At 38.0% G+C, this 26,164-nt stretch overlaps 2 protein-coding genes across 18 annotated transcripts in view; both read right to left on the reverse strand.

Moving 5' to 3' along the window:
- ubr5 (ubiquitin protein ligase E3 component n-recognin 5) overlaps positions 1-9,750 on the reverse strand; it is a 55,996-nt gene extending 46,246 nt beyond the window's left edge. For all 16 annotated transcript variants that reach the window (XM_088326377.1, XM_088326372.1, XM_088326370.1 and 13 more), the window contains exons 1-3: positions 9,530-9,750; positions 1,786-1,830; positions 1,619-1,700 (exon numbers count right to left, since the gene is read on the reverse strand). In XM_088326377.1, coding sequence (XP_088182503.1) covers positions 1,619-1,700; positions 1,786-1,830; positions 9,530-9,591 — 189 coding nt within the window. In that variant the 5' untranslated portion in view covers positions 9,592-9,750. The remainder of the gene's footprint in view (positions 1-1,618; positions 1,701-1,785; positions 1,831-9,529) is intronic.
- Positions 9,751-15,684: 5,934 nt separating this feature from the next.
- On the reverse strand, positions 15,685-24,838 carry azin1a (antizyme inhibitor 1a). Of its 2 annotated transcripts, none has more exons than XM_088326379.1 (12): positions 24,614-24,838; positions 23,249-23,370; positions 22,313-22,523; positions 22,037-22,210; positions 21,116-21,288; positions 19,470-19,604; positions 19,250-19,331; positions 18,548-18,622; positions 18,296-18,461; positions 18,097-18,212; positions 16,922-17,136; positions 15,685-16,858 (listed from the first exon to the last, which is right to left on the reverse strand). In XM_088326379.1, the coding sequence occupies exons 3-12, from the start codon at positions 22,412-22,414 to the stop codon at positions 16,741-16,743; spliced, it is 1,356 nt and encodes a 451-aa protein (XP_088182505.1). In that variant the 5' UTR covers positions 22,415-22,523; positions 23,249-23,370; positions 24,614-24,838; the 3' UTR covers positions 15,685-16,740. The 2 variants fall into 2 exon arrangements, with proteins under 2 accessions (XP_088182505.1, XP_088182504.1); XM_088326378.1 differs by having other exon boundaries at positions 18,097-18,215; positions 24,614-24,837.
- Positions 24,839-26,164: the final 1,326 nt, after the last annotated feature.

Consider the following 26,164-nt stretch of genomic DNA (forward strand, 5'->3'; position numbering starts at 1 on the left):
AAGCATCACAGCAACTCTATGAAGGCACTACATTAGGGGTGGGGAACCTTTTAGACCCAAAGAGCAAAAATATATATATTTTTTATTTTGAGAGAGTCCTACCATATATTCTAAGCCAAAATTCAACAAAACCGTCAAACCTGCACACCAGACAAAAGCCAATTCTTCAGCATATTTTATTTCACTGTGTGACATTTGATGATTTGATCAAATCTATGAAAAAAATAATGCCAGAGCCTGTGTCCCACATCAATATAAACATACCACATAAAATTTGTCTCTTCCCACAGTTACTTATGAGTGTTGAAGCTCATTTTACAGACATTTTTGTCCTAAATAGAAGGAGTGCAAATGCCCTATAACTGCCCATTCCTACCTCTTACTCAAATGACTGTAGGTGCTTTTGCATGTGCTTCCGGCTGCTCAAAATTTTTAAGTATTTTTTCATTATGAAGTGTCAACAATGTTAATGAACATCCATATAAAAGATCATTTAGCGATTTAAAGCCAAAACGGGGTCTGTGTGACAACTTGACTGTATACAGTAGGTAAAATTGTGTCCTATACAGTATATACTGGATTTTATCCACCAGTGTAGTCTTGACTTTGTGCATGTGGTTATCAACTCCCAATATCATATCACGTCACGCTAAGTACTTGCGCAAGTTCTGTTTTATTTTCGAGGCATAGGTTCCCAACCCCTGCGCTACATCAAAAGCAGGGCACCGGACCATACCAGAAGCCAATGACGAAAAAGATAAACTAATTACAAGACAAACACATATTTCAAGGTTTTAACATGAGCAAGGCATAAGCACTAATGCCTGTCAGGAACAAAACAACTATCTGTGTTATAAAGAAAAACATAAAAGTACATCATATACAGGGCTTGTACAATGTCAGACTTTCTGAACACCCTATAGTGCTACAACATAAAATTATCTCTGTTTACATTTTATTAGGTGAAGAATATGCCGATGATATATAGATGTTTTTCGATGACTATAAAATAAAATAAAAAAACGTAGGGTTACTGGAGAGTAGAGATAGGATGAAAAGCCTTTTCTCAAGGAGGTAGTCAAATGAATGACCAGAGCTCTCTAGAAAGAATTAGCTCACCCAAAGCGCTCCACTGCTTTATAGTTACAAAATCACAATGGCAGAATTTCATCTACGGTTGCCTGTTATGCAAATATTGTTAAATGTTGATGTCAAATGTGACATTTTTAAGTAGTCACATCAACAGATAGTGATGCCACTAGTAAAATAAATAGCCACACTACATTATAGTTTATTTTAAAGAGGGGCTTATAAATCCTAATACAGTGTATTGTATTAACTTAAAAGTACATAATATTAATATCAACTTTACCTCTCTTTCAAAATAGAAAACACACTGAAGGGTTTGGAATATGCATATGAACCATTTTCATAAATACCAGTACCCTCAAATAAGCCTGGTATCAATACAAATAACCATTGCTACTCCCCCATTAATAATCAGTCTAATACCACCTCTGCCTAAATTTAGTCTAGGAAAATCCTCGGTAGCTTTATCAAATGTCATGCCTCTACTGGGCAATTAATAGGATGCTATGTCGAAGTGAAGTCGTAATACCTCTAAAAGAAACCCAGCATGGTTTGGCCCAACAACACACTGTTTCAATGTGGCCTGCTCCAGCAGGCTAAGATGTGGATGACTATATTGATGCACAAAAACAAGTAAAGGTTAAGGGTGAGCAGAATTAAATTTGTAAGTGAACATTTAAAAAAGGCACCACTTACCTAATGAAACTATATTTGTTGAGTTTCTCGGAAACTTCACGGAGTCTATGGAGAAACGTAGAAAATATAAATTATTAATCTTGCTAAATGTCAGGACATGTCATCTTGTTAGTATTCGAGATGAGAACACACATTTCCCACAGATTCTTACATAAAATATTGCATTTTTCTGGAAATCTTTAATAAATTAGACTAGTGTTAAAACTAACCATTCAACGAAATTAACATGCCCATTGTTTTCATGTTGCCTGGAAAATGACATGTAAAACAAACTGATACAACAGAAATTGCTTAACACATGGTGATCCTTAGTCAATGAAATCACAAGTAAACAAGATCTGGAAACCAAAATTGTAGTTGTACATTTACCATGAACACTAAATATTTAATTTTGAGGGTTAGGCACAAGCTGTTAATGTCATGCTTGTGTTAAAAAAAATTAAGTCAGTTGCTGTTTTCTTAAAATGTTCACAACGAAGGATTTATATAAATGGAGCTTTAAAATTTTGCTGGGTTAAGATTGACCATTTAGCGTGAAAACAATTAGAATAATAATTTCCCAGAACAATTAATAAGATCAAGATTTTAATTTTTGCCTTACCAAAATGGAAAGTTATGAAAGGACCACGGTTCTACGAGTCCCACATGAGCGGCAGAGGCGGTGCGTCAATCACAAAATTTCCCCTTCGTTCAATCGCACCAGTCTCATTTGGAATGTCTATCAATTTCAGTCTTATTACAGGTAAGTCACCTTCAGAATCTTCTGGCACAAACACGAGGATTTTGAGTGACAAAGTGCTCTGGCGATCATAAAGGATTCCTAGAACCGGTTACATTTGTAACTAGTTATATTTCGCCCCTACTGACTGCCAGAGGCAGTACTTCAAACATGGAATTATACCAGCTTAGTCCCGAGGAACCCCAGAAACAAACCTCACTAAAAGCCTCGGCTGGACCAAAGACAACGCAGAGTGGTGTGAGAACCTGGCTAAAGTGCTAGGCGACGAACGAGAGCCGGAAGCACAAATGGAAGGACATCCCTTTCAAGGGGGCCCTGGAAGTGGCAATGTGTCTGATAGAATAGCAGCACACCCATGAAGATAGTGGGCGACCACAGGCAGCATAATACGGGCAACAGTAACCACAATCCAGCGGAACAAGCGCCACCAGACCAAACAAACTCCAGACAAGCTGTCACAGCGAACAAAAGATGACCGGACAAACAAAAACTCGCCGTTGCGACAATGTACCAGCGCAATGCAAGCACAGTATACAAGAGCCCCACCCAGGGGAGGGCCGGGACAAGCAAGACGAAGCAGCCCACCAAAGAGAAACGGGGGTCAAAAGACGCCCCAGGGCCGAATGCAGCACCTGGCCACAGAAATAGGCCAGCACCATCACAGGCAGGCAGGCCAGAGGCTCGCCTATGTCCTCAGCGGAAGCCATAGCGAGCAAGAGGGCAGCCCTAGGGGGAACCCAGTGAAGGTCTGCCACAGCAAGTGCCACAAAAGGGAGTCTGACACGCCATCCGAGACCCCCAAATGGGACACCGCCTTAATGAACATGAAAATAGCCAACTACCAAGGCAAGAGACGCCAGCAGCCCTACCACAAATGGGGCGGTAGCAGTAGAAGCAGCACACAGACGAAAGGGCTTACCATGAGCGCAAGAGGCACCCACAACACCAGGGGGCTCCTGTGCAGCCAAAAGGATGGCAAAATGCATTAGCCGGGCGTCAACCTAGGGCAAACCGTATACCATATACAAGGAGGGTGAATGTCCAAGACCACATGGAAAGCCACCAAAAGGAGAAGGGGCTAGCCAGTACAGGAAGGTGGCCACCTCAAAAGAAGAGCAGGATGAAGACACAGTAAGCCCAGGGAAGGGGGTGCCAATGCTACCTGAAAGCGTCCATCGCAACAGGAACATGGCGCATCAAGTTAACGGAGGGGTCGGGGACGCCTCACACACAGCAAAAAGCTAAAGCACACAGAGCACAGGGAAGCGTTTAACGGAAAAAAGTGCAACAGAATGACAACGGAACAGGGAACCTACGCATTTTGTGGGGCAAACGCACATGGCAGCACAGTGCAAGGAGGCATCCAACACAAAAAGCAAAACAGGACAAGGACGCAGTAAGCAGAGGGAAGAGGGCCGAAACGTTGAATGCATGGCAAACGCGTAAGCGCACACAGTGCAAGGAGGCGTCCAACGCAAAAAGCGAAACAGGACAAGGACGCAGTAAGCCAGGGAAAGGGGGCGGGAATGCCAACTGCACAGCAAACGCACAAAGCCCAAGAAGGCGGGTTTATTTTATTGTAACAACTTAATATTAAGAAATTGAACCTTTTTGTTGACATGGTTTAATGACATTACGTCAAACTATGATTTTAGAAGTGTCAATATCAATTTTAAATAATTTGCAGCACAATTTACCTTGGGGCGGCAGTAGCTCAGGAGGTAGAGCGATCGTTTTAGGATTAAGGGATCCCAGTTCGAATCCCGGCTTGTCCGTGTTACATGTCGAAGTGTCCTTGGGTAAGACATTGAACCCCCAATTACCCCCAATAAGCAGGTTAGCGCCTTACATGGCTGCACAGATCACGGCCGCTATTGGGAAATGTGAAGCACAATGTAAAGCGCTTTGGGAAGTCATTGACTTGAAAAGCGCTATATAAATGCAGATCATTTCATTTCATTTCATTACCAGGTTTATAAAAAATCAGCAATTCTGCATGTTTTTGTCTTGCATCAGTGGGAGTAAAGAAAATCAATCCTGCATTTTAGTTGGGATGCATCGAATTGTAGTGCCGAAAATCACCAAAAGTGCATTTTGGGTTTCAGCTAAAAGGACTTTGTTTATGATGAAGCTGTTTACTATTCATTATGCACACCAGAAGGAAAAGGGATGGCGAATGCTGCCAGAACGAGAGCCCTGCCAAGCTTTGACAAAAAGACTTTTTCTGTGAATTTTGTGTGTCCCTTTGCTCCAACATTTTTGGCAGCCATTAACATTACTTTGTAGTGTTAGCATGCAAAAATCAGTTAACTACCTACAGTTCAGCAGTTTAATTCATAATCAAATAATCTGAGTGACATTCAATCAATTTGTCCCCGAATTTTATTTACTGGCACTAAAGCATGTGCAAAGAGATTTTAATTTACCAGTAGTTTTTATTCAACTTCAGCTAAAATTAGTGTGACTTGTTTGTTCTATTACCACACAATCATCACCCTCAGTTCCCTTCCCCTGTTCACGTCTAAAACGCTAAAATGCCATAAAACTTGTACTTAAAGAAACAAAAAAAGACAGGAGGAGAGACTGTTCGGTGCAGCAACCACAAGCAATACATTTTTTCATGATAACCAGCAACTTTACCCCAAGTACAAAAGTAGAATGAGCTTGCTTGGATTATTCGTAGGAATTGACTAATGAAATTCTTCGGCCAAAACCACAATTGCAAAACACTCGGCCTTAATACAAACACTGAAATAAATAACCAGAAAAAAATAAACATTAAATTTGAACTTACTTGCTAAAATTTTAAACTTTTACCACTCATAAAACAATGAGGTATACGTGCTTAAACAACAAAAGTGCAACAAACTAAGTAAAACTACTTAGAGATCTAAAATTCAAATAACACAAGTGAGTTCATTCTACTTTTATACTAAGTGTATAGTTAAAAAAAATGCTTGTAGCTTCTGCACCGGGCAGTCTCTGTACATATTTTGGGGCATTTTATATTTCAATGAACAGGACAGTAAATAAAGACAAGAAAAAAGGAAGCGGGACTGATGATGATTTTTTTTTTTGGGTAATCGGCAGTCAAATGACAAAGGAGTCAAGCTCGCATATTTGCCAAGGAAATTCATAATAATAGTAAATTTAGCTCTTAGCACGTAGCTGAGCACCAGCCAATCGACAAACAGACTTAATGTCACACACAAAGTTTACAGATTAAAACTGCTGCACTGTATATGTTAGCTCTGAGGTGTTGGCATGTAAACTTTGGCCAATTTCCAGCTAGCGACTGCCAAAAAGGTGGGAGCAGAAAGGCAAACTAAATTCTGGGAAAATGTCTTCTTGTTAAAAGCTTGACAGAGCTAATGTTTTGACAGCCCTTTGAATCTTCTCCTTTCCCAAGTGAAAAATCGAAAAATAAGCATTTCACTTGTGCACAAACTCCTTTCGGTTAAAACCCAGCTTCGCAAGGCTTGCTTCACCTCTCAAGTCATAGCAATGTCATTATTCTTTCTTGTTTGCGAGAACACTGGCTCTACAATTGGGGAGATAATCTGCATTTTAAAAGTACCGTATTTTCAAGACCGTAGGGCGCAGTGTATTAATAGTTGCAGTTGCGTAGCTGGTTCTAATTTATGTATTTAACACATTCACAGGGCGCACAGCACGACAGGGCGCGGGTGCACTCTGCTCCAGCCGCCTTACAACATACAAGCATAAAAGTACACTGAATCCCTAATGCCTCCAATAAGCAGGTCAGCGCCTTGTATGGCTGCATTGCCGCTATTGGTGTGTGAGTGTGTGTGTGAATGGGCAAGTGTGAAGCACATTGTAGAGCGCTTTGGGAGGTCTTTATTGACTTGAAAAGCGTTATATAAATGCAGACCATTTACAAGTGTGCGCATCTAAAAATATAGTGGGAGCGAAACGGAGTTTGGTTGTGATTAAGTATTGATTCGAAGTAAAACACACGGACAAAAACTTGTCGCAGTTAGTTTTTCAGCTTCCTCCATTTGTGAACAATCACTACATTAATCTTCAATTCTCTCGCAGCTTCTACGTTTCCATGTTCTTCCACATAGCGTATAAATCAACATTCGATGGCAGACGAAAACACAGAAAGCATCCAATGGATGTATAGTGAGGTATTGGATTTAATATTTGAAATGGAACCCTGTTCAGCCTCCAGTAGCATAACAACTTTAACATTTCTAGACACGCTACAACATTAGCATCCAATGGACACATTGCGTGTGAAGAGTCTTCTGCACAAGCAGGACAGTTCTTGCTTTCACACAGGAGATGCATAGAAGACACAGGAGATCGCATACAAGTCACATTTGGTTGGAAATGTGACCAATCTCACAAAAACCTCGGAGTTCACCTAAAAATCTTAAATATAACTCGGCCAAGGATCGAACCTAGGAACTCCCAGTCTTAAAGCGGGCACCCAACCCTATGGCCACCAAGCTGGTCGACTTCCAGTGATTTACATCACACACACACACACAACAGACATTAGGCCATGCCGCACTATTTGGAGAAAATCTAAAACTTGTGTGCGCCTCATATTCATGAAAATTTCGTGTTACCATTCTAAACATTATGCTTCATTCATTAAAGCCAAAAATTAAGTCATCACTGTCACAAAAAAAACTGGAGATTCACAATTGTCAACAGTCATCCACGTGTCCTCCACACATTTGATAAGGCACAGGTCAGATATTAGCTAATTGCCCATTCAGACCCTTGCCACTTTGCAAATTTTTAGATGTGTATCCGATATAGGATACTATGATATCATGAACACTAATAATTTGAATAAAAAATGCTTTGTAGATTAAATGTTCAGACTTCCATTACAAATGGCAGATTCAGGATACATTGCCCAAAAAAGTGTGAAGGTCATCATTTAGATCAGTGCTCAGCAACCACCAGACAGAAAGAAAAATTACCCTTTTTAGGGAAAAAAGTATCCCTTTTTTTTAGCTTACGGTATATAACGTGCTTATTTTACCCACTAAAGAACTGAAACTTTAGGTGCCTGTTATACACGATGTTTTACGGTGGTATATTACCGCAGTTGAGCAATGCTTGATCAGCAAAACAATATCCCCGTCTACATTTGCACAACATTACATGCAACAGGATTCAACCCTAATCGCAGCAGTGTGAGCATTGAATCCTAACCACCGGACCACTAAGGGTGTAAATAACATAGGAAAAGGAATTACATTTTAATCTCATTAACACACTATTTTGACTTACAGTACCACATTGTAGAATACCAAGGGCCATAATTAGAATCACTTACATTGTTTTTGGTATCGGGTTTATAGTTTACATTGTAGATTATTTCAAAAGGGGCTTACAAATTCAACAACATGGTACCGTGGCTAAAAATAGTGTGAAGAGATAAAACCTAATGCCTTCTCCTGTCATCTACATCCCTAGTGGTCTAGTAAATACACAGTGGATCTGAGCTTACACTAAAACGTCATATTGTCAGATATAACGAATTTGTGAATATGCTTAATTGCTGTTAAAATTGTCGATAAAAATTGTTCAAACTTCACATTGTTTTTTTGCTGTTAATAGTATCAATAAATTTGTTCAAACCCAAAAAAAATTTGTATTACTGTTATCATTTTTAGTGTTGCTTATGTTATTATTGGGCCGGGCTGCAAGAATATTGTCAGACATTAAACCAGTCTTAGGTACAGAAACAGTAGGCGACCACTGATTTAGATGATATATTTGGGTGCATGTCTAAGCTTTTCTTTATAAATAATATTGTTTTAATTCATGCACGATTGTAAAATTTGAAAAAAATAAAACGAAACTGAACTTTGTTTTCATCAATGTCCACAAATATTAAAATTGTGGTATATAACATTGTATTATTACAGCTGAATTGGCTGAACTCAATAGATTGACGTTAAATTGCTGCATAGACGTCATTGTAATCCTGTGCAGCCCTTTGAGACATTTTTGTGATTAAGGGCTTTATAAATAAATTTGACTTGACTTGACTTGACGTTTAAAATGTAAGCGGTGCTTTTGTCTCCCGAGTAGCGCAATCATCATCTAATTACATTATACAAAATAATTAATCGTCGACTAATGTTACATTTGAACGACTAATCTTGTTGTACGGAAACCACCCGAAGTACTATGATGCAAGCGTGATCATGCAATTTTCATCAATATATAGTGCAGTTTTTCTGACAATTCGCAAAATTGAATGATGATAAGTTATCAGCACAGGGGGGAAAGAGTTCATTTAAATTGAATAAAAGGTTCAGACAACTGCAGTGAAATCATATTGCAAACATACAATAAGTGTTCGAGTATGATTCGAACAAAGGCCAGACGCAGGTAAGAAAAACTGTTTCCTCGGGATGTGGGTCCGATGATACCCACAGACGTCAGGAAACCCCCTGAATTCCATACGCATCGCATTGACAAAAGCGTGGAACCTTATTAGCATTAGCCTGGAGCTAACTAGCCTAACATTAGCTTCTCCATTGATGTACATTATTGACAAGACAAGAACAATACCAATCTCTTAAGCCATCAATGCGGTAAGAGTGCAACGTGTAGAAAAAGCTCATACTTTCTACAAAAGGACGCATTTGAGAAGCTTTAGTTCCTCCCTTTTACCCCATCCCCCCACCCGCATTGTCCATCTCAACTTTGACTGAGAGCCAATCCTTCTAGAGATGCAGGCAGCTAGCGTTAGCCGTGCTAAGCTAGCCAAAGGTAAACTAGTTAGCAGCTGGCGGTGAACCGAGCGTCGGAACAGATAGCAAGAAGCTAAAGGGGATTGCTGAAGATACCAGGCCTAGTTAGTCACGGGGTTTACGGCGTATTTAGGGCGCAATTGACACGTATAACAGCGGCAGCCTCGTCCACAAACTCTAACCCCAATGCTGTTCAACTAAACCCGGCGAAAAAAGACCGTATACAATTATTTTTCACGGGGCCGCGGTTGAATACCTGTCATTGAGCTGATCCTCAGTCCCGGGCAACGGGTGAACCACGAAGTGTATAGATGTCATGGGGACAATCCTGGATCGCACCCAATCTTGTGAAAAAGGTGGGAGTCGTTCTCCTTTCGACTATCGTGTATTTTCCGATTCATAAGAATCGTTTAACAGTGCGAAAACTCGAGTTCCGTGCCCCAGCCTCCTCACCCACATGCCGCCATCTTAACTCTAGCAAGCTTCTTGTGTACGTGCGTGAGTGTGTGTACGCGTGCGTGTCCATTAGAGAACGCGCACGCGCCCTTCGAGTTGGAGTTGCGAGCACAAAACAGGAAACGGGATTGGTTCAACGCAAAAAGAGCTTCTATTTCACTTTTAAAATAAGACGCAAATGTTAAGGAAATTACACATAAATATACCATACATGCATTTTCCATTTATAAATGGAAGTGACGTACAGTCAGGGGAGGCAGGTGAATCTGTGCCTCACCTGTCATCGTGAAAATATAAAATGATTATTGTTACCGTAAAATTCGAGCGCACCTTATTATAAGCTGCACCCAGTACATTTTTAAAGGAAAAAACATTTTGTACATACATAAGCCGCAACTGACCATAAGCCGCACGTGCCCACATTGAAACATGAGATATCTACGAAGAAAGACAGTTCGCAGAAAGTATTTTAATAATATACGGTACCTTAGGCACTTAATGATCCGCTGGCTCGCAAAGTTACATTATACTTGCATGTTCCTCGACACATAAATTCCGCCTACGTCACTCTTACCTTTACTGATGGCGCGTGTTTAAAAAAATGCATAAATTAGCCACGCCATTGCATAAGCCGCTGGGTTGAAAGTTTGGGAAAAAGTCGCTTCTAGTACCAATTTTACAGTGAATGGTAATACTGTATTTTTTCTGTGTTAAAGTTCTTTCTCATTTAACTTAACACTCTTTGGATTTTCTTTTTCAAAATCGCTGACTTTTCACGTTATATTATCTCATCTCATTTCATTAGCCGTACCGCTTATCCTCATTAGGGTCGCGGGGGGGCTGGAGCCCATCCCAGCCATCTCCGGGCAGTGGGCAGGGGACACCCTGAACTGGTTGCCAGCCAATCGCAGGGCACACAGGGACAGACAACTCATTCGCTCACTCACACCTAGGGACAATTTGGACCGGCCAATTCACCTGAAATGCATGTTTTTGGAACGTGGGAGGAAACCGGAGTGCCCGGAGGAAACGACAGGTTCCCATGACATGAACTGTGCCGCACAAGCGCTAACCACTGCGCTGCCGTGCTGCCACGTTATATTATATTAAATTATTTTTAGATTACCCCGCTACCCAAGTGAGTACGATTGGGCGATATTATGTATTTTGATATCCATCCAATCTAAATAAATCGATGCAGTATTGATCAATACTGATCTGATACAAATACTTTTTGCTTTGAAATGTCACGATCATTGAATTATTGAACCTCCCCCATTGAGTTATTTTATAAATCTGATAAACCCAAAATAAAGATTTTAGGCACTAAAAATATGATATTTTGTTTTAAATATCCACAAATTATTTTTTAACAGCACAAAATATAAATCCGAATATTTCATCACAACTGGTTTAGAACAAAAGTCAAGGGACTCAAAAAAAAATAGCAACGTAATGAATATACAAATATTGTATAACAATGTCAACAGGACAAATAAAATAGCATAGCACAAAATTCTAAAAATAAAGTCAGTAAAATTAGAATTGCGGTAAGACTGTTCACAACGGGATTAGACGTGGCACTTCAGTATAAACACATTAAAAGTCAAGTCAAGTCATGTTTATTTGTACAGCCCTTAATCACAAGGATTCTCAAAGGGCTGCACAGACCACAGATTATTGAAAGCCACAGACTATTATTACACCATCCCCTGAACTAAAACCTACATTAGGGCGAATAATACACAGATATTGTCAACATAAAATATAGGTTATTCATATGCTATAGATCAGAAATGTGTTTTAAGCTTAGATTTAAACATTTCCACTGAGGTTGCAGATCGAATCTCAGGGGTGAGAGCATTCCACAGCACCGGGGCCCAAATGGAGAATGCTCTCGAACCTGCGGATCTCTTCTTGGCTCTTGGGATCACTAGTAGACCAGCATTTTCAGAACGAAGGCTCTGGACCGGAATAAAGGGGGAAATTAAATGTGAAAGATAAGAGGTAGCAGGTCCATGCACATAAACTCTTCCTTTTTTATCTTTGTGGGGGTTTGGGTTGGCATTTGGACTGTATTTGAAAGTCCTTTTCCTACTTTAACCATTTTCATCCTACAATTAAAGAAAACTATAACCACGGCGTGTAAATTGATTATCCTGAACAAGATTTCCATTCACGCCTGGGATAGAAAAAGGGAGGAGGGTCAAAGACTGATAGTGAGAAAGAGAGATGTCTCTTTTTTACCTCTCTCTCTCTCTGTCTCATTCTCTCACTTTTCTAAAGTTTAAATTATAATGTTGCCTAAATTAACAGCAGTCAGTTTATACTGGTTATTCATTATGGTTCATAATTTTCAGGTGATTTAGGATTTTATTATATTATTCACCTGCTTTTCAATTTTGATTATTTCTTGTTTTTCTAGAAAAAAATTTAAATCCAGTCAAGTCAAGTCATGTTTATTTGTATAGCTCTTTATCACAAGGATTATCAAAGATTATCACAGACCACAGATTATTGCAAACTACACCGTATCCTAATCTAAAACCTAAATAAAGGCAAGGAAAAACTCAAAACCTCAACATGAGGAAAATGAAGAAACCTTGAGAAGGGACCGCACATGAGGTAATCCCCCTTCCAGGATTACCAAGCTGGAATGGATGTTGCAATAACAAATAATACACAGATATCGTCCTCATAAAATATAGGTTATTCATATGCTATAGAATAGAAATGTGTTTTAAGCTTAGATTTAAACATTTCCACTGAGGTTGCAGATCGAATCTCGGGGAAGAGCATTCCACAGCACCCGGGCCCGAATGGAGAACGCTTTCGAACCTGCTGATCTCTTCTCGGCTCTCGGGATCACTAGTAGACCAGCATTTTCAGATTGAAAGCACGTAGGAACATAGGGGGAAATTAAGTCAAATCTGAAAGATATAAAGGAGCAAGTCCATGCATGATTTTGTATACTGCCAACAGAACCTTAAAATCACATCTTAATCTAACAGGGAGCCAATGCACTCCATTTAAGATTTGACGAGTTTTAGAAACTTTCATGAATGTTTTTTTTCAATTCGAAATACCATTAACTCAAAAAATACACCATATGCGTTATAGATGACTTTGGAATGTTTTTTTTTCTTATTATATGCACTATTTGTGTGTGGCCTACTAGTATAGTGGACAAGATTAAATCAACAGACATGGGTCCATCTTTTGAGAAAGCCTTTCAATACCACACCATAATCTTTGTATTTGTGTCCCCTTTGTGTCTCTACAGCTCTTCTGTTTTTCTATTTCTTTGTGTTTTACTGAAGGGTCTAGACATATTTATCTAATCCTTGGGCTTGCCTGAGGCCCTCTTCTGTGATGTAGCAATTCCTATACGTATTTTTATTAACTTTTTTTTACCCAATGGATTGTGTTTTTAGAGCTAATGTATTATTGTAAAGAAACTTGAAAGACTTAAAAATACAGAAAAAGAAGAGGCTATAGCCAATGTTGGTTTGATTTTCTATTACAAACAAAAAAAATAAATGAATTGAAATTTGGTCCAGGCAAGTAACTTGGCATTTGTTATTGATTCACAGAGGCTCTCCAAGCAAGAATACGAAACATTTACAAAATAAATAGAAATTAGAATACATGGAATTTTAATACTCTGTTGAAGTAATTTTTTTTTATTTTATATTATTACCGTTTCAGTGGGGGACACAATAAATTAGTATTGGGATCAAAATACTTAAGTGATAAAAGTAAGATTTGAATGAGTGTAACGAGTTTTACGTGTTGATGTAGTGGCTAGTGTGACCTGCTTCTTTTATGGTACTGTCTGTTTACAAACTATTACCATCATTGGTCAGTGTCTTTTGCAAAGAATCAGGTTACCATTTGAAATAAAGCCCGAAATGTCATCTACTCAGTTTCAAACCATAAATAGTAATACCCTTAATCTGGAAAACTGCATTACCTTTTACAGTCTCGAAGGTTGCTCTCAGGACTAGAATAGCTTTGACTTCATTGGACACATACAGTAACTGTAATGGATGAATGATTACAAATATTGTGATTTTAATACTGCGTTGTTTTTTTTTCTTCCCCACTTGATATCACAATGTTTTTTTTTCATTTTGAGTAGAAATATCCATCCATTTTCTGCACATCTTATCCACAGTAGAGTTGCTGAAGCCCATCCCAGCCGTCTTCAGGCAGTGGGGTAGGGGTCACCCTGAACTGGTTGAAAGTTGTATTATTGACTCGGTAGTTTAACATTCATTGTTCTGTACTTAAAACAGTTGTTTCAACTGTGCACAAAGACGTAGCAATTAACAAAGTCACATAGCCTTTTACCAATATAAAGTACATACTTCAACATGTTGGGCATCATGCAGGCACAGGTAAAGTTATGATTTTATATGTGGCAAATGTAGTAAAAGTTTCACGTGGGAAAATTAGTGTTTATAATGTCTAATATGCCTACTTCTAAATTGCTTTAAAATACGCCCTTACCCACAAAAAAGACAAGAAATAATAAAGACAACGAATAAAAGACAATTGGATTGAGCAAAATTATATATTTTGTCGTTTTTAATCTTTATGTGGTGTTTTTTGGGTTAGTAATTTCCTACCATTGTCCATCAAATTATCGAAGACCAATGCTGCTTTGTGTAGAAACAAATGTATAAATATACTAATACTGACAAATATATATTAAAAATACACAAATAGATCACACACCTAAATATATTACATAAATGCAATTTATTCATTAATTCTATGCATTGTCATATATTTACTTTGGTAATTATTTTGTCATATATTGTGTCGTGTACTTTATCACAACCAAATGTTATATTATTAAGAGGGAGGGTCAAGCTGGCTAAGCTTTTCATCTATTTGTTGATCGACAGGTGCACTGATAAACTGCAATACCTTCAACTAGTAGGCAACCACCAATTCATTAATGACTGATTAATCAATATATGAAAAACTCAGGTGACTCGGCCACCTTCTCTTTTCTAGTGACAAATACACAATAAAGTACCATACATGAAAATACATAACAAAGGGTGGCACGGCAACTGAGTGGTTAGCACGTCCGCAGAACAGTTCTGAGGTCTTGGGTTTAAATCCAGCTGCCAGCCTTCCTATGCAGAGTTTGCATGTTCTCCCCGTGCTTGTGTGGGTTTCCTCCCACATTCCAAAAACATGCATGTCAAGTTAATTGGCAGGTTCAAATTGTCCCTAGGTGTGAGCGAGCGTATGAAAAGTTCGTATGCTATGGGACTGGCTGGCAACCAGTTCAGTGTGTCCCCTGCCCACTGCCCGAAGATAGCTGGGATGGGCTCCAGAACCTCGCGACCCTAGTGAAGATAAGCGGTGCAGATGATTGATGGATTGATACACAACAAAATACTGAAATAAATGACAAAATGCATAAATAAATGGAAAAAAATGCGTTTGTCACTTATTTAGGTATAAAGCGATTTAATTATGTGTTCATTTGTTTATGTGGCATGCATTTTGTCAGTATTTATGTGTAGTCTTTCTACATATGACAGGATCAGTCTTCCATAGTGAACATGTCACAGACCATTTTCCATTAGAAGTTGATTCAATTAAAATTTTGCAACAGATGGAACTGAAATTCAACATTAGCAATAACTTACAATAGCAGTCTACCCACCTTTACTAAATAAACTGCCCCGCATGGTGTTTCCTTTTTTAATGTACTGGGTTTTCATTTCTTTAGATATCACGGTTATCATTTTGTGTACAGCAACCTTTGCTGTCCAGAAAACACACGTTGAACTATAATGATTTGGTCATCACACGCAGGACTGATGTTACTCACCGTGGTTCAAAGCAATGCTTCAGATTCATGAAAAATTAGAAGGAACGTTGTGTTGATGTAATGTAAGTTGCTGTAAAGCAAAATTTGTTTCTCAGGCATAACTTTGACCATGAGTTTGTTTATTTGACAAGCACAACTTCAACTAACAGGCATCATACAAGGACAACAATGTGCATTACAATTACAGAAGAAATATCTTTTAAATATTTAAGAAATAAGCAAACAAACAAAAAGAAAAATGAGTTTGTGTGCCTTATAAATAACCAGGGTTGGGTAAGGTTACTTTAACAGGATTACTTTCAATTACTTTTGGATTACTCCAATACAAAATATGTTAATAAAAGACAAAAGAAACTAAATATGAATAAAATTATGACTCACAACACGTGGTAAGCTTTCTCTCCTGGCAAAACTAACATAAAATGCGACAGAAACAAAATGAAAATAAATCCAAACAGCTTTTTCATTTTTGCCGTTCCATGTGTTCCGTTACTCCCCAAGCCTGCGCAAAATTTAGTAATTTTATTCATATTTAGTTTCTTTTGTCTTTTATTAGCATATTTGGTATTGGGGTAATCCAAAAGTACTTGAAAGTAATCCAGTTAAAGTAACCCTACCCAACCCTGTAAATAACCTATACCACATTTGAAGAGTCAGTCACCCACACTTAATTTGCTCCTTCTGCAGTGCATTCTTCTCTACTAACCTGCAAGCCAGGTGTTTAGTGGTCAATGAGGCAGCATAGAGCAGACTTAATATTGCCCCATTGTCTTTCTAATTGGGCCAGCACAAGCGTTTATGCAAATTATCCAAGACACTCTAAACAACTTGATCAAACATGTGCGAATCCACTGTCAAGCACGACATTTCAAAACCAAAATATTGCCTTTAAAATTAAAGTTTTCTTACACAAAAATGTTACACAACCATTTAAATACAATATTTTAATAACTGGCTTAAATACATTGCTCAGAGAACATCCCACAAAACAAGCAATAAAAACAATTTTATTACTATACTTTAAAATTATCTCAGTAAACGGTATTCTATGGTCAAGCAGTCATCTATTTTGTTTGAAATTTGCAACTTTTATTCTAATAATTACAACTCTGAACAAAGTGGCATTGGAGAAACCAGTGGTGCTCTACTGACAGCTAAGCTGGGATGGAAAGTGCTGCATCTGTGAGGCATGCATTCAAGAAATAGGGGACCAAGGAGAAACTCTTCTCCAGTGTTACCTCTTGGGTGATGCCTGAATCTTGCATTTCATACCTGGTGGAGGAGGAACACACATCACACAAGGTAAGAACTACTGACATGCTAAAAATGTCTTACCAGTCTTGAGAGGAGATAACATAGAATACAGGTGCTGTGGGTGAATCAGGGGTGCAAAGAGGCTGGCCGACAGAGTAGGATCCCGCATCGCTAAACATGAGCCAATCGCCGATGTTGAGTTCTGGCAGTAGACAGTGCTCAATCACCAGATCCAGGTCATCCCCTGAGGGGCCCCACAAGCTGCTGCTAAACACTTGACCTTTGGAACATGTACCCTGCCAGAATAGGAAGACAGACTTTTGTATTTTGCATTATTTAAATATCCTTCCATTGTTTTTGAATTACTGCTTTTATTTATAATGCTTATGTTGGGAGTAATGTATCACAAAAGAACGTTATTGATTACATTTTGTAACTCAACTGTAGTTACAACATGGTGTATTACGCAGCTACTTTCTATAAAGCATATCGTGACTCACTTGCTCGCCTGCTTATTAAATCACATACAACCCTCATTCCGCCATCAACACAACAATGAATAACACAAATGAACAAGGCTGGGATGTTTGTATTTGCCTACAAAATATAACCGAATACAGTTGCGGCGGTGCTGTCTCGAGCACAGACGGCTGGAGAAAAAAAAAGAAAACATCTTGGAGATTACCCAAAATTTGAGGAGGTAATATTCCAGTGGTTTGAAGAAAATAATATTGAGATTTTTGTATCCGAATATTTGTTTCCTTAACTAAGATTTAATATGTTGTATATTGTTCATCAACTGTGCATTTGTATAAAAAAGGTAAAACAACCATCAAATTCTATTCTATTCTATTCTAAATTCATCTCCACTATGGATTAATTAAGTCAAGGCAACTGAAAAGTGAATAATGACCCAAATAATTTAAATAAGTTATTTCATGAATAATATGTCTTATTATTTCTTTATTAAAATTCATTTGGCAGTGGCGCCTTGCTTTGGCGGAGAACAGTGGACATATGTAAAACTGCAGGTAATTGTCTGATTTGACGTGGTTGGTGTTTTTCTTGTGATCTCTTAGCATTTTCTTGCTGGCCGGATTGAATCCATTGGCGGCACGCCATATGTTTGAAACCGTGGTCTACAATACGACATTTTAAATGAAGTCATTTTTATTTCCTCTACTTCATTTTGGATAGGCGTGAGTAACATAATTTACATAGTTAGTATTTCTGAATCAGGAAAAAGGCTCACTCACCATCTGGACAGTGGGAGAAGTGATCTCCATTTCAGTGAGTTTACATGCAAAGGCTCCATAGACTCCTTCATTCATGTGGTACTGGAACCCTGGCTCATCATTGGGAGATGGATCATCTGCTGAGTAAGGAGATCATACATAACGTTAATTTCTGTTTCAGTTAAAATGTTTCCATTTCTTACTTTGAAATGACACTAACCATGTTCTTGATCTTGACGGTCACGCGGCACTACTTCTTTTGAGATGATGTTGACCAACAGGGTTAACGCAGCAGACACTAAGTAACTGCTAGGCTCCGCAATTATGCTAACTTCACTAAAAGGGGGAAAGTACTGGTCTGCCGTAGACATGATTGCATGATTGATCTAGAAGAAATATAGGGGAAAAATAATTCCCATAAAGTCTTGGTGAGGAAGTCATTGTAATGGTTAATGTATATTAGGTTACTGACCAGTCCCAGCTGGGTGTCTGAGCCACGAAAGCCACTTCCGATGTCTATGATTTTCATTTTGAAGCCCATTTCCTCCTTAAGCAGAAATATTACATTACAATCAGTGTGAAAAATGTAATGCGCAATAATTCCCCGTTAACGGCAGGGTTACGTTTCCAAAAGAGCTTGTGACAGGGGAAATTCCTTGAAGTAGAAGCCTTTTATTTTTTTATATTTGACAACCAAATAAACCACTTTTGACAGCCTCAAGCATTTGTTTACAAATAAAAGCACCCTATAAACGTTTATATTTTAAAATCTTTTAACAAATAACTATGCAGAACACAATGCACAACGCAAATCCATGTAGTCAAACCGTGAAAAGTGTACCCCGTCATAGCAATGGATTACTGTACACAATATTTAGTGGTTGGGTCCCTTAACCACTAAGGTTGTAGGAGCACCATTTCCTGTGGTGTGTCTTGGGCAATTACAGTCTAAGATAGGTTAATAAAAATAAAATGCAACTGCCAAAGGTAACCAAATATTTAAACAGGTACCACCCATAACTCAAAGTCAACATTAAATATAACTATGTCCACAGCTGTCTTTATTTTTGTGTTCCTCCCTTTAACGTGTCCATTCTTTTTATAGTGTAACTTTATTATAATTTAATTGATTTTAGCACCATAGGTGACACTTTACGGAAAAACAATTACTCACTGCCATATTGAAAACACAGCGAGCATCAGAAATCGCATGAGAGTACACTTGGTCATCTTTGGAGTCATTTGAAACTAGGAATCTGAAAGTAAAACATAAATCTGAATGATAAAACATTTTAAATTAGTGCGAGAAAATTATTCATTTCAAAAGCTATCATTATGATTGTAAGTGATAAATATGCTGTAAATGAAGTCTTAGACGTCTGACATGAACTCACCTGACACCCACTACCTGCATATTCATCTCCTTTGCACTCTCCAGCAGATGACGACAATCTTTGAGGGAACAGCCAAATGACATGCTCATATCATTGCACTGCCTTGATGCTTCTGTTGAGACCTGGAGGAGCAACCTTGACAAAGGAAAACCTCTTTGTTAATGAAATGTATTCTGTTCACAAATTATCAAATTCTTGATATGGCAAAAAAAAAAAGTTTCTACTCAAATCATTTATTTTCACAACTTGGGATGTAAAATTCCAGATGAGAAAGCAGACCCAATTAAAGCCGCCTATTCAAGTTTAAAAACTAAACTTTGTCTTTGTACAAGGGCACAGGATTTTAAGGCGCAGGATGAAACAGCCATAAAAAAAAATCAAGTCAGTTTCTTAAATTTTGAGCCTGGTGCAAACTGTGAAGGAAATTTGATGTTGAAGCCTGTGGCTGTAGAACTGCTGCACACCTGACGCAGTTTCAGCTGCATTATTTTTTTGTTTTTTTGTTCGTTGTTTATGTCATATGTTTTCGGATCATGTGGCCATTTGATATGGGGATTAAAAAGACGAGCACATATTTACCAATGGGTGGAAAGGAAACCGAAATAAGGGCTGCATGCTTAAAATGTGAGCCTTATTTCTAGACACCAGCGCCAGGGTAACCATTCAGTAGAGCAGGGGAACCATTTTGACCAACAGAGCCATAAAAGCAAAAAATGTTTTAAAAAGAAATTGAGAGAGCCACATCATATATTTTCAGAAAAAATTAAAAAACTGCCAAACACGCTCTCTAGACAAAAGCTTATTCATCAGCACATTTTATTTTACTGTGTGTCATTTGATGATTTAATCAAATGTATGAAATGATAATAATGCCAAATCCCGTGTCCCATTTCAAATTTGTCTTCCACCTTCAGTTAAATGTTGAGGCATTTTTTTCCATGAAATTTGTCCTTAATAACGGTTTCAAAACAATGTGCATGCAAAGTTCTTTTGTAAAAATGTCACAAATTACTGCAAACGATAAGTATATCGTCAAATTCACTTTCGGTGTGGACTGTACTGAGCGAGAGAGCGAGAAGGAAGTGCCTTTCGCTCTGTGCAGGGATCCGCCCACCTGTACTGCTCACCCAATCAAAGTCGTTTGCCAGCGTTTTTTTAATTTATCAGTTTATATGGTTTCTTATCAAACTTCTTCATTAAGTTGCTTCGGGTTTATATGGACCAAAATCGGGATGAAATGACTTGACTTTGGAACGCCACAGAGAGATGTGCAATAGTTACATTTTATTTTGGAGACATACGTACTCATGAAAAGAGCCATAGGTTCCCTACCCCTGCAGTAGAGTATTGTGGCAGATTGCAACACAGATGTACATTTTTGTGATTGGTGGTGACCGTGCTAACAGACCAAATTCCACGTTTTCCTCAAAGATGAAAGGAAACTTCAGCAACCTGACCTTGAGGCCGCAGTGCTGCTACGAATTTAAAAAAAGATTTCTGTCCATGAAGTAAGATTAATTTCCTTCAAATACATTTTTGCCATTTATTTAATTTCTCCAATAAAAAGTACAAATAATAATTATTCGAAGTTAGCCATACTTTGGCACTTCCCAACCTACATCCTTTATTTTTCGCACAGTACCTACTTCGCTTTCGGGTGGGAGCGTGAAATCTTGCGTAGTTCTGCTTCATTATCACACACCAGGAGGTCAATGCCATGTCTGGCAGCATATTTGATTTGGGAAGCCTGTTTACAAACTCCGCCATAGATTATGTCATCTGAGGGAATTCCATGGCTCTTCACCAGCTCCATTTCAAACTGAAAGGTGAACAGATGAAAGGTTTAATGCAAATAAATTATTCAGGTATGCAGTCATGTTTATTTGAACGCTGAATTTCTTCTCACGGAGATATTCTCCCTACGTTATATGCTCGTCCATAAACCAAATTTACAACTATAAAATAAAGTACCGGTAATTAAATCAGGATTAACCGTATATGCGTATATTTGGTTGTGTGTCACAAGCAGCATGTAGGGAGGAGGCATGGCTTTCATAGGAACGACAAACCATTGGGATATTAATGGGGCAAATGTGAGAACATAATTTACGTTAAAAGTGTGGTAAAGTTATGTCTTCTCATTTGTATTTTTTTTAAATACCCCATGCCAGGAGAGAAAAAGAAAATGTCTTGGACAGTAATTTGGGGGTAAAGTAATTACTTTTTGAATGAAGTAACCATTAACAGTAATTAATTGCCGTTTTTCTTTAACACAACCAACACCAAGGATAGATTTTTTTTTTTTTTACTTTGGCGAAAGCGATTGTAAGCCTGGCTCAACTAAATAATCATTTGCCGGGCAAGCGTGCGGAATGCTCTGTAGTCTGTTATTTTTTAAAACAATACTTCAGGTTTCTAGATGTAGGCCGTTATAGTGGCGGATTCTGCAACAACAGTAAAGAGTTCCTGCTGCAGGCAAAAGAATAGCAGTTTCGAAATTTTCAACGCAGGAAAAATCTTGCAATGCTTCAACATCTTACTGTGAAAAATGTTTTGGTGCCAAGTACCTTGTTGCTACATATGAATCCAGTGCCAAGCGCAGCCAGTACTTCAATCACACCTTGGCTGCTGTTGCATCTGACAGAATAGAAGGGACGAATTTTGCCCATGTGTTTTTGCCAGCGAACATGTTGTTTAATAATTACTCCTAGGTCTGCAACAAAGAAGGGTTTCTTCTCAGACTGTGGAGGAAACAGTGGTTTTGGAGAAAAAAAAAGTAATTAAAATTACAAATAGACATTATGTACTAAGCCCAAATTGTTTAGAAAAGTAAGATCATTTACCAATGTTTGTTCATAAATGTGATCGTCAATCACATCGCAGAGAGATTTTCCACCTTCCAGAAGTGCAACTGAAAAATGCGGTTCGTCTGAGATTCCTTTCATCCTCTCAACCGTATTCTGTGTCAAAAAGGCATAAAAGAATATGGCTGGTCCGAAGTGATCTTGCTCGAGCCGTTTCTCTCGAGCCTTTGGGTCCCAGGCATGCAACAAACTGTAAGACATCAGAAATGCTGTAATTTGAATCTGTTTTTTGAAAAAGGCCTAAAAGGAGTTTACTAGATACAAGTTCAGTGAGGCTGTGTAGGATAAGTGTTTTTAAATTACACAAAATAGATATTTCAAAGGCATTAGGGATTTTTAAATGTCATTTCTTTGAAACGGTGCTAAAAGAGTCGTGAAATTGGTATAATGGCGGCGCCCTCTGTTGGCTGCGGCTGCATCGACTCGCTACAACGGGTCAGGTGTATCGACATTTCGTTCTGTGTACATTGTTACAAAGAATGACAATACAAAGGAAATTATTATTATTATTATTATATATTATATTATATATAGCATATATTTAACGTTAAAAAAATTGAGTACATGGCTTTGCATCAAGCAAATGGCAATGATACAAGTAACTAGTATTGTCCATTTGATTTTCCCCAACTTGCCGGGCGAGTGGGAATGTGTTAGAAAAAAAAACTTAATGGACATAGAACCACTAAATCCTTTAAGAAATTTCATCCTCAAATTTCCATAAATAATTTACATTTTGCAACAGTCATTAACAACAGTCCCTTTAGAGGGCACACTTTTATAAATACAAAAATACTTGTCTTAAAAATTTGTATTGTTTAAAGTAATACAGTACTACACCAAGGTTGTTTGGATGATTCAAAGTTAATCATCCAAAAATTGAGTACATGGATTTAAATCAGTCCAGCAACTTACATAGATGAGTCCTTTGTGGAACTCTTCCACTATCAGCTAGGATCCCAAGGTGGCTCGGCGTTGAAGTCGAAATTCTCCCGGTACAGAGCCCCCCCTAGGTCCTCAGGATAGTTATTATAGACCTGCATTTACACAGACGAGGAAGGATAAATTACTTTATGGTAGGGGTGAGCGATATGGTACAAACTACAGAGACTCAAAGAGACCAAACCACATTATTCCTCTGAATTTATTGCCTAGTCTTTTCCATGTTTTTGTGGGTATTTGTAGAAGCAAGATAGCAGACAATGATGTAAATACGATTATGATTTAAAAACTAGGCAAAAAGATACAAATGTTTATTTTTATTAAAAATAATATGTCAAGAAATGTTTAATTCTTTTGCATAGTGGAATCCATACTTAAGTCGCAGCCATGTTTGTATGGGCGAGTTGCTGCTGTGGTACTGGTTTTCATTCACATTAGACAACAGTGCCTTCTAATGATAAAAAAATACAAACTGGGGCTTTAAGGACCAGCTTCTTCCTGAAAGCCATTACCACCTGAACACCCAGCTACAGCGTTCATGAACATACGTTCACATTTTTACCTTTGTAATTCGTTTTACTTGCACTGACAGAAACCCACCAATTTCGTTATATTTGGATAATGAAAATAAAGCCAATTAATTCAAGTACAATACACATTTCTTAAATATTCAAATCTAATCGTAAATAATCATGAACAGGACTCAGATAAAACGAAATACGTGGATGAATAGATGACAGATTTGAGCATTATAGATAAAATAAGATCTTGCTTTTTTTAAGATCGTGACCTGGGTAAAGTTGTTACATCTAATATTGGCATATAACCTAGTTTTTAAGTAACAACTGAGGACAGAAATGCAATATTTACCTGAATATACATAATCCATGGTCTTTTTCAACCCTATAAAGCCTCAGTTACTCAATAATACGAAATTTAATAAGGTAGTATATAAAAAAATATATATTGTTAAAAATAAATGGTTGCAAGGAAAGCCATGTCATTAATTCACTTTTTTCATTACATCGTCAATAGTGACGTTACTTCAGTAGCTTTGAATGAGCTCTTATATAAAACTATGATAGCCTTGGTAAGATGGACCGAATATGTGCACCTGACTAACCGTGCCCCTTTACACTTTAATTGACGATGTTTGCCCAACAGATTTGAATTGTATTGCCTACCAAATTACTTCAAACGATCATAGTAACAATATGTGGCTTTATATTGTTTTGATGAATAACATGTTATTATTACGAGCAAATCACTCTGACGTTAATAGCCATGTTCATTCAAAAGCAAGCTAACATGCTAACCGCCGCACGCTTAGCTACTTACGTTCGTTAGAAACCCAAAAGAGGGGACGGAACACTTTTTCCTTTTGGGCGGAATTTTTAACAAGTGGTGTGATTACAAAAGGAGAAAAATATAATTGCCACAGACATTGGAGTGGACTGAAATGACGATAAACAGGCCAGATATGGTCGGCAAAAATAACTAAACACGAGCTGCCAGGAGATATATCGTCAGTCGTGGCGGAAGTGTTCAGGAATGGCGTCACAATACGTAATTGCTGTATATCCGGTATTTTGCCGGAGAGTCCCATCTTACCCAGACGTCTTATCAATGCCTAGTTCGCATGCGCACAAGGATAATCGCAATTTTCTACGGAGAGTACTGACAACTTTACAATTTTCATTTTGATTTGACTCTTTTACCGATTCAAAATTCTGTTTTATGAAGTAGTTTTCAAACCTGGTGTTTTTTTCTGTGCTAACATTTTAGCATGGTGTTTATTGACTACAGTAAACACGCACTGTATGTTCGCATGCTAAGCCTCGTTCTATGGCATTAGTAAAAGCTCTGTTTGCAATAATTCTGAGTTTAACTAAGACAAGAAAGTTTGATCACATTACCCCGATTTTAGATAACCTGCATTTGCTCCCTGTTAGCTCAAGATGTGATTTTAAGGTTCTGTTGGTATTATACAAAATGATGCAAGGACTTTCTCCCTCATCTCCCTGTTCTGGTCCGGAGCCTTTGCTCTGAAAATGCTGGTCTAATAGTGATCCCAAGAGCCAAGAAGAGATCCGCAGGTTCGAGAGCGTTCTCCATTCGGGCCCCGGTGTTATGGAATGCTCTTCCCCCTGAGATTCGATCTGCAACCTCAGTGGAAATGGTTAAATTTAAGCTTAAAACACACTTCTATTCTATTGCATATGAATAACCTATATTTTATGTTGACAATATCTGTGTATCAAGTAGGTTTTAGATCAGGGGATGGTGTCATAATAGTCTGTGGTTTGCAATAATCTGTGGTCTTTGCAGCCCTTTGATACTCGTTGTGATTAAAGGCTATACAAATAAACATAACTTGACTTGACTTCAGTGTTGCCTGTTTTACTTAATACGAAATAAAACAAAATTACCGGCAATGTAGAACGTTTCGGCAGAACACCGGTATTATGTTTCCAAACATACATAAATGAATGAATGAATAATACAAGTATGTGCAACAAATAAACATATGAATTGATTAACTACACAATTTAAAAAAATGTTGCTGATAAATGTTATTCTTCTGATGTGTATTTTGCCAATGTCGTGCGGGTCTGTTATGTTTGCATATTGTTGCTGTGTGTTTATGACAAGTGTCATTAGTAGTTTTGGTGCTACAACAACAATGCTAAGGCAACTTCATACAAGTGTATGCTACATTTTCACGTATACTACAGTAGCTGACATTGCCATAAGCAACAACACTTATAACATGTACATAGCAAATCACACAACACGTGCGGACTACATGTCATTACGCGCATAGACACAATTTTGGCACTAATAAAACCCCATTCATTTTAGTTATTATTGACAAAATAGTGACTATTG

The sequence above is a fragment of the Urocampus carinirostris genome, chromosome 2 (genome assembly GCF_059441175.1).
Source record: "Urocampus carinirostris isolate Australia breed hairy pipefish chromosome 2, RoL_Ucar_1.0, whole genome shotgun sequence".
NCBI lineage: Eukaryota > Metazoa > Chordata > Actinopteri > Syngnathiformes > Syngnathidae > Urocampus > Urocampus carinirostris.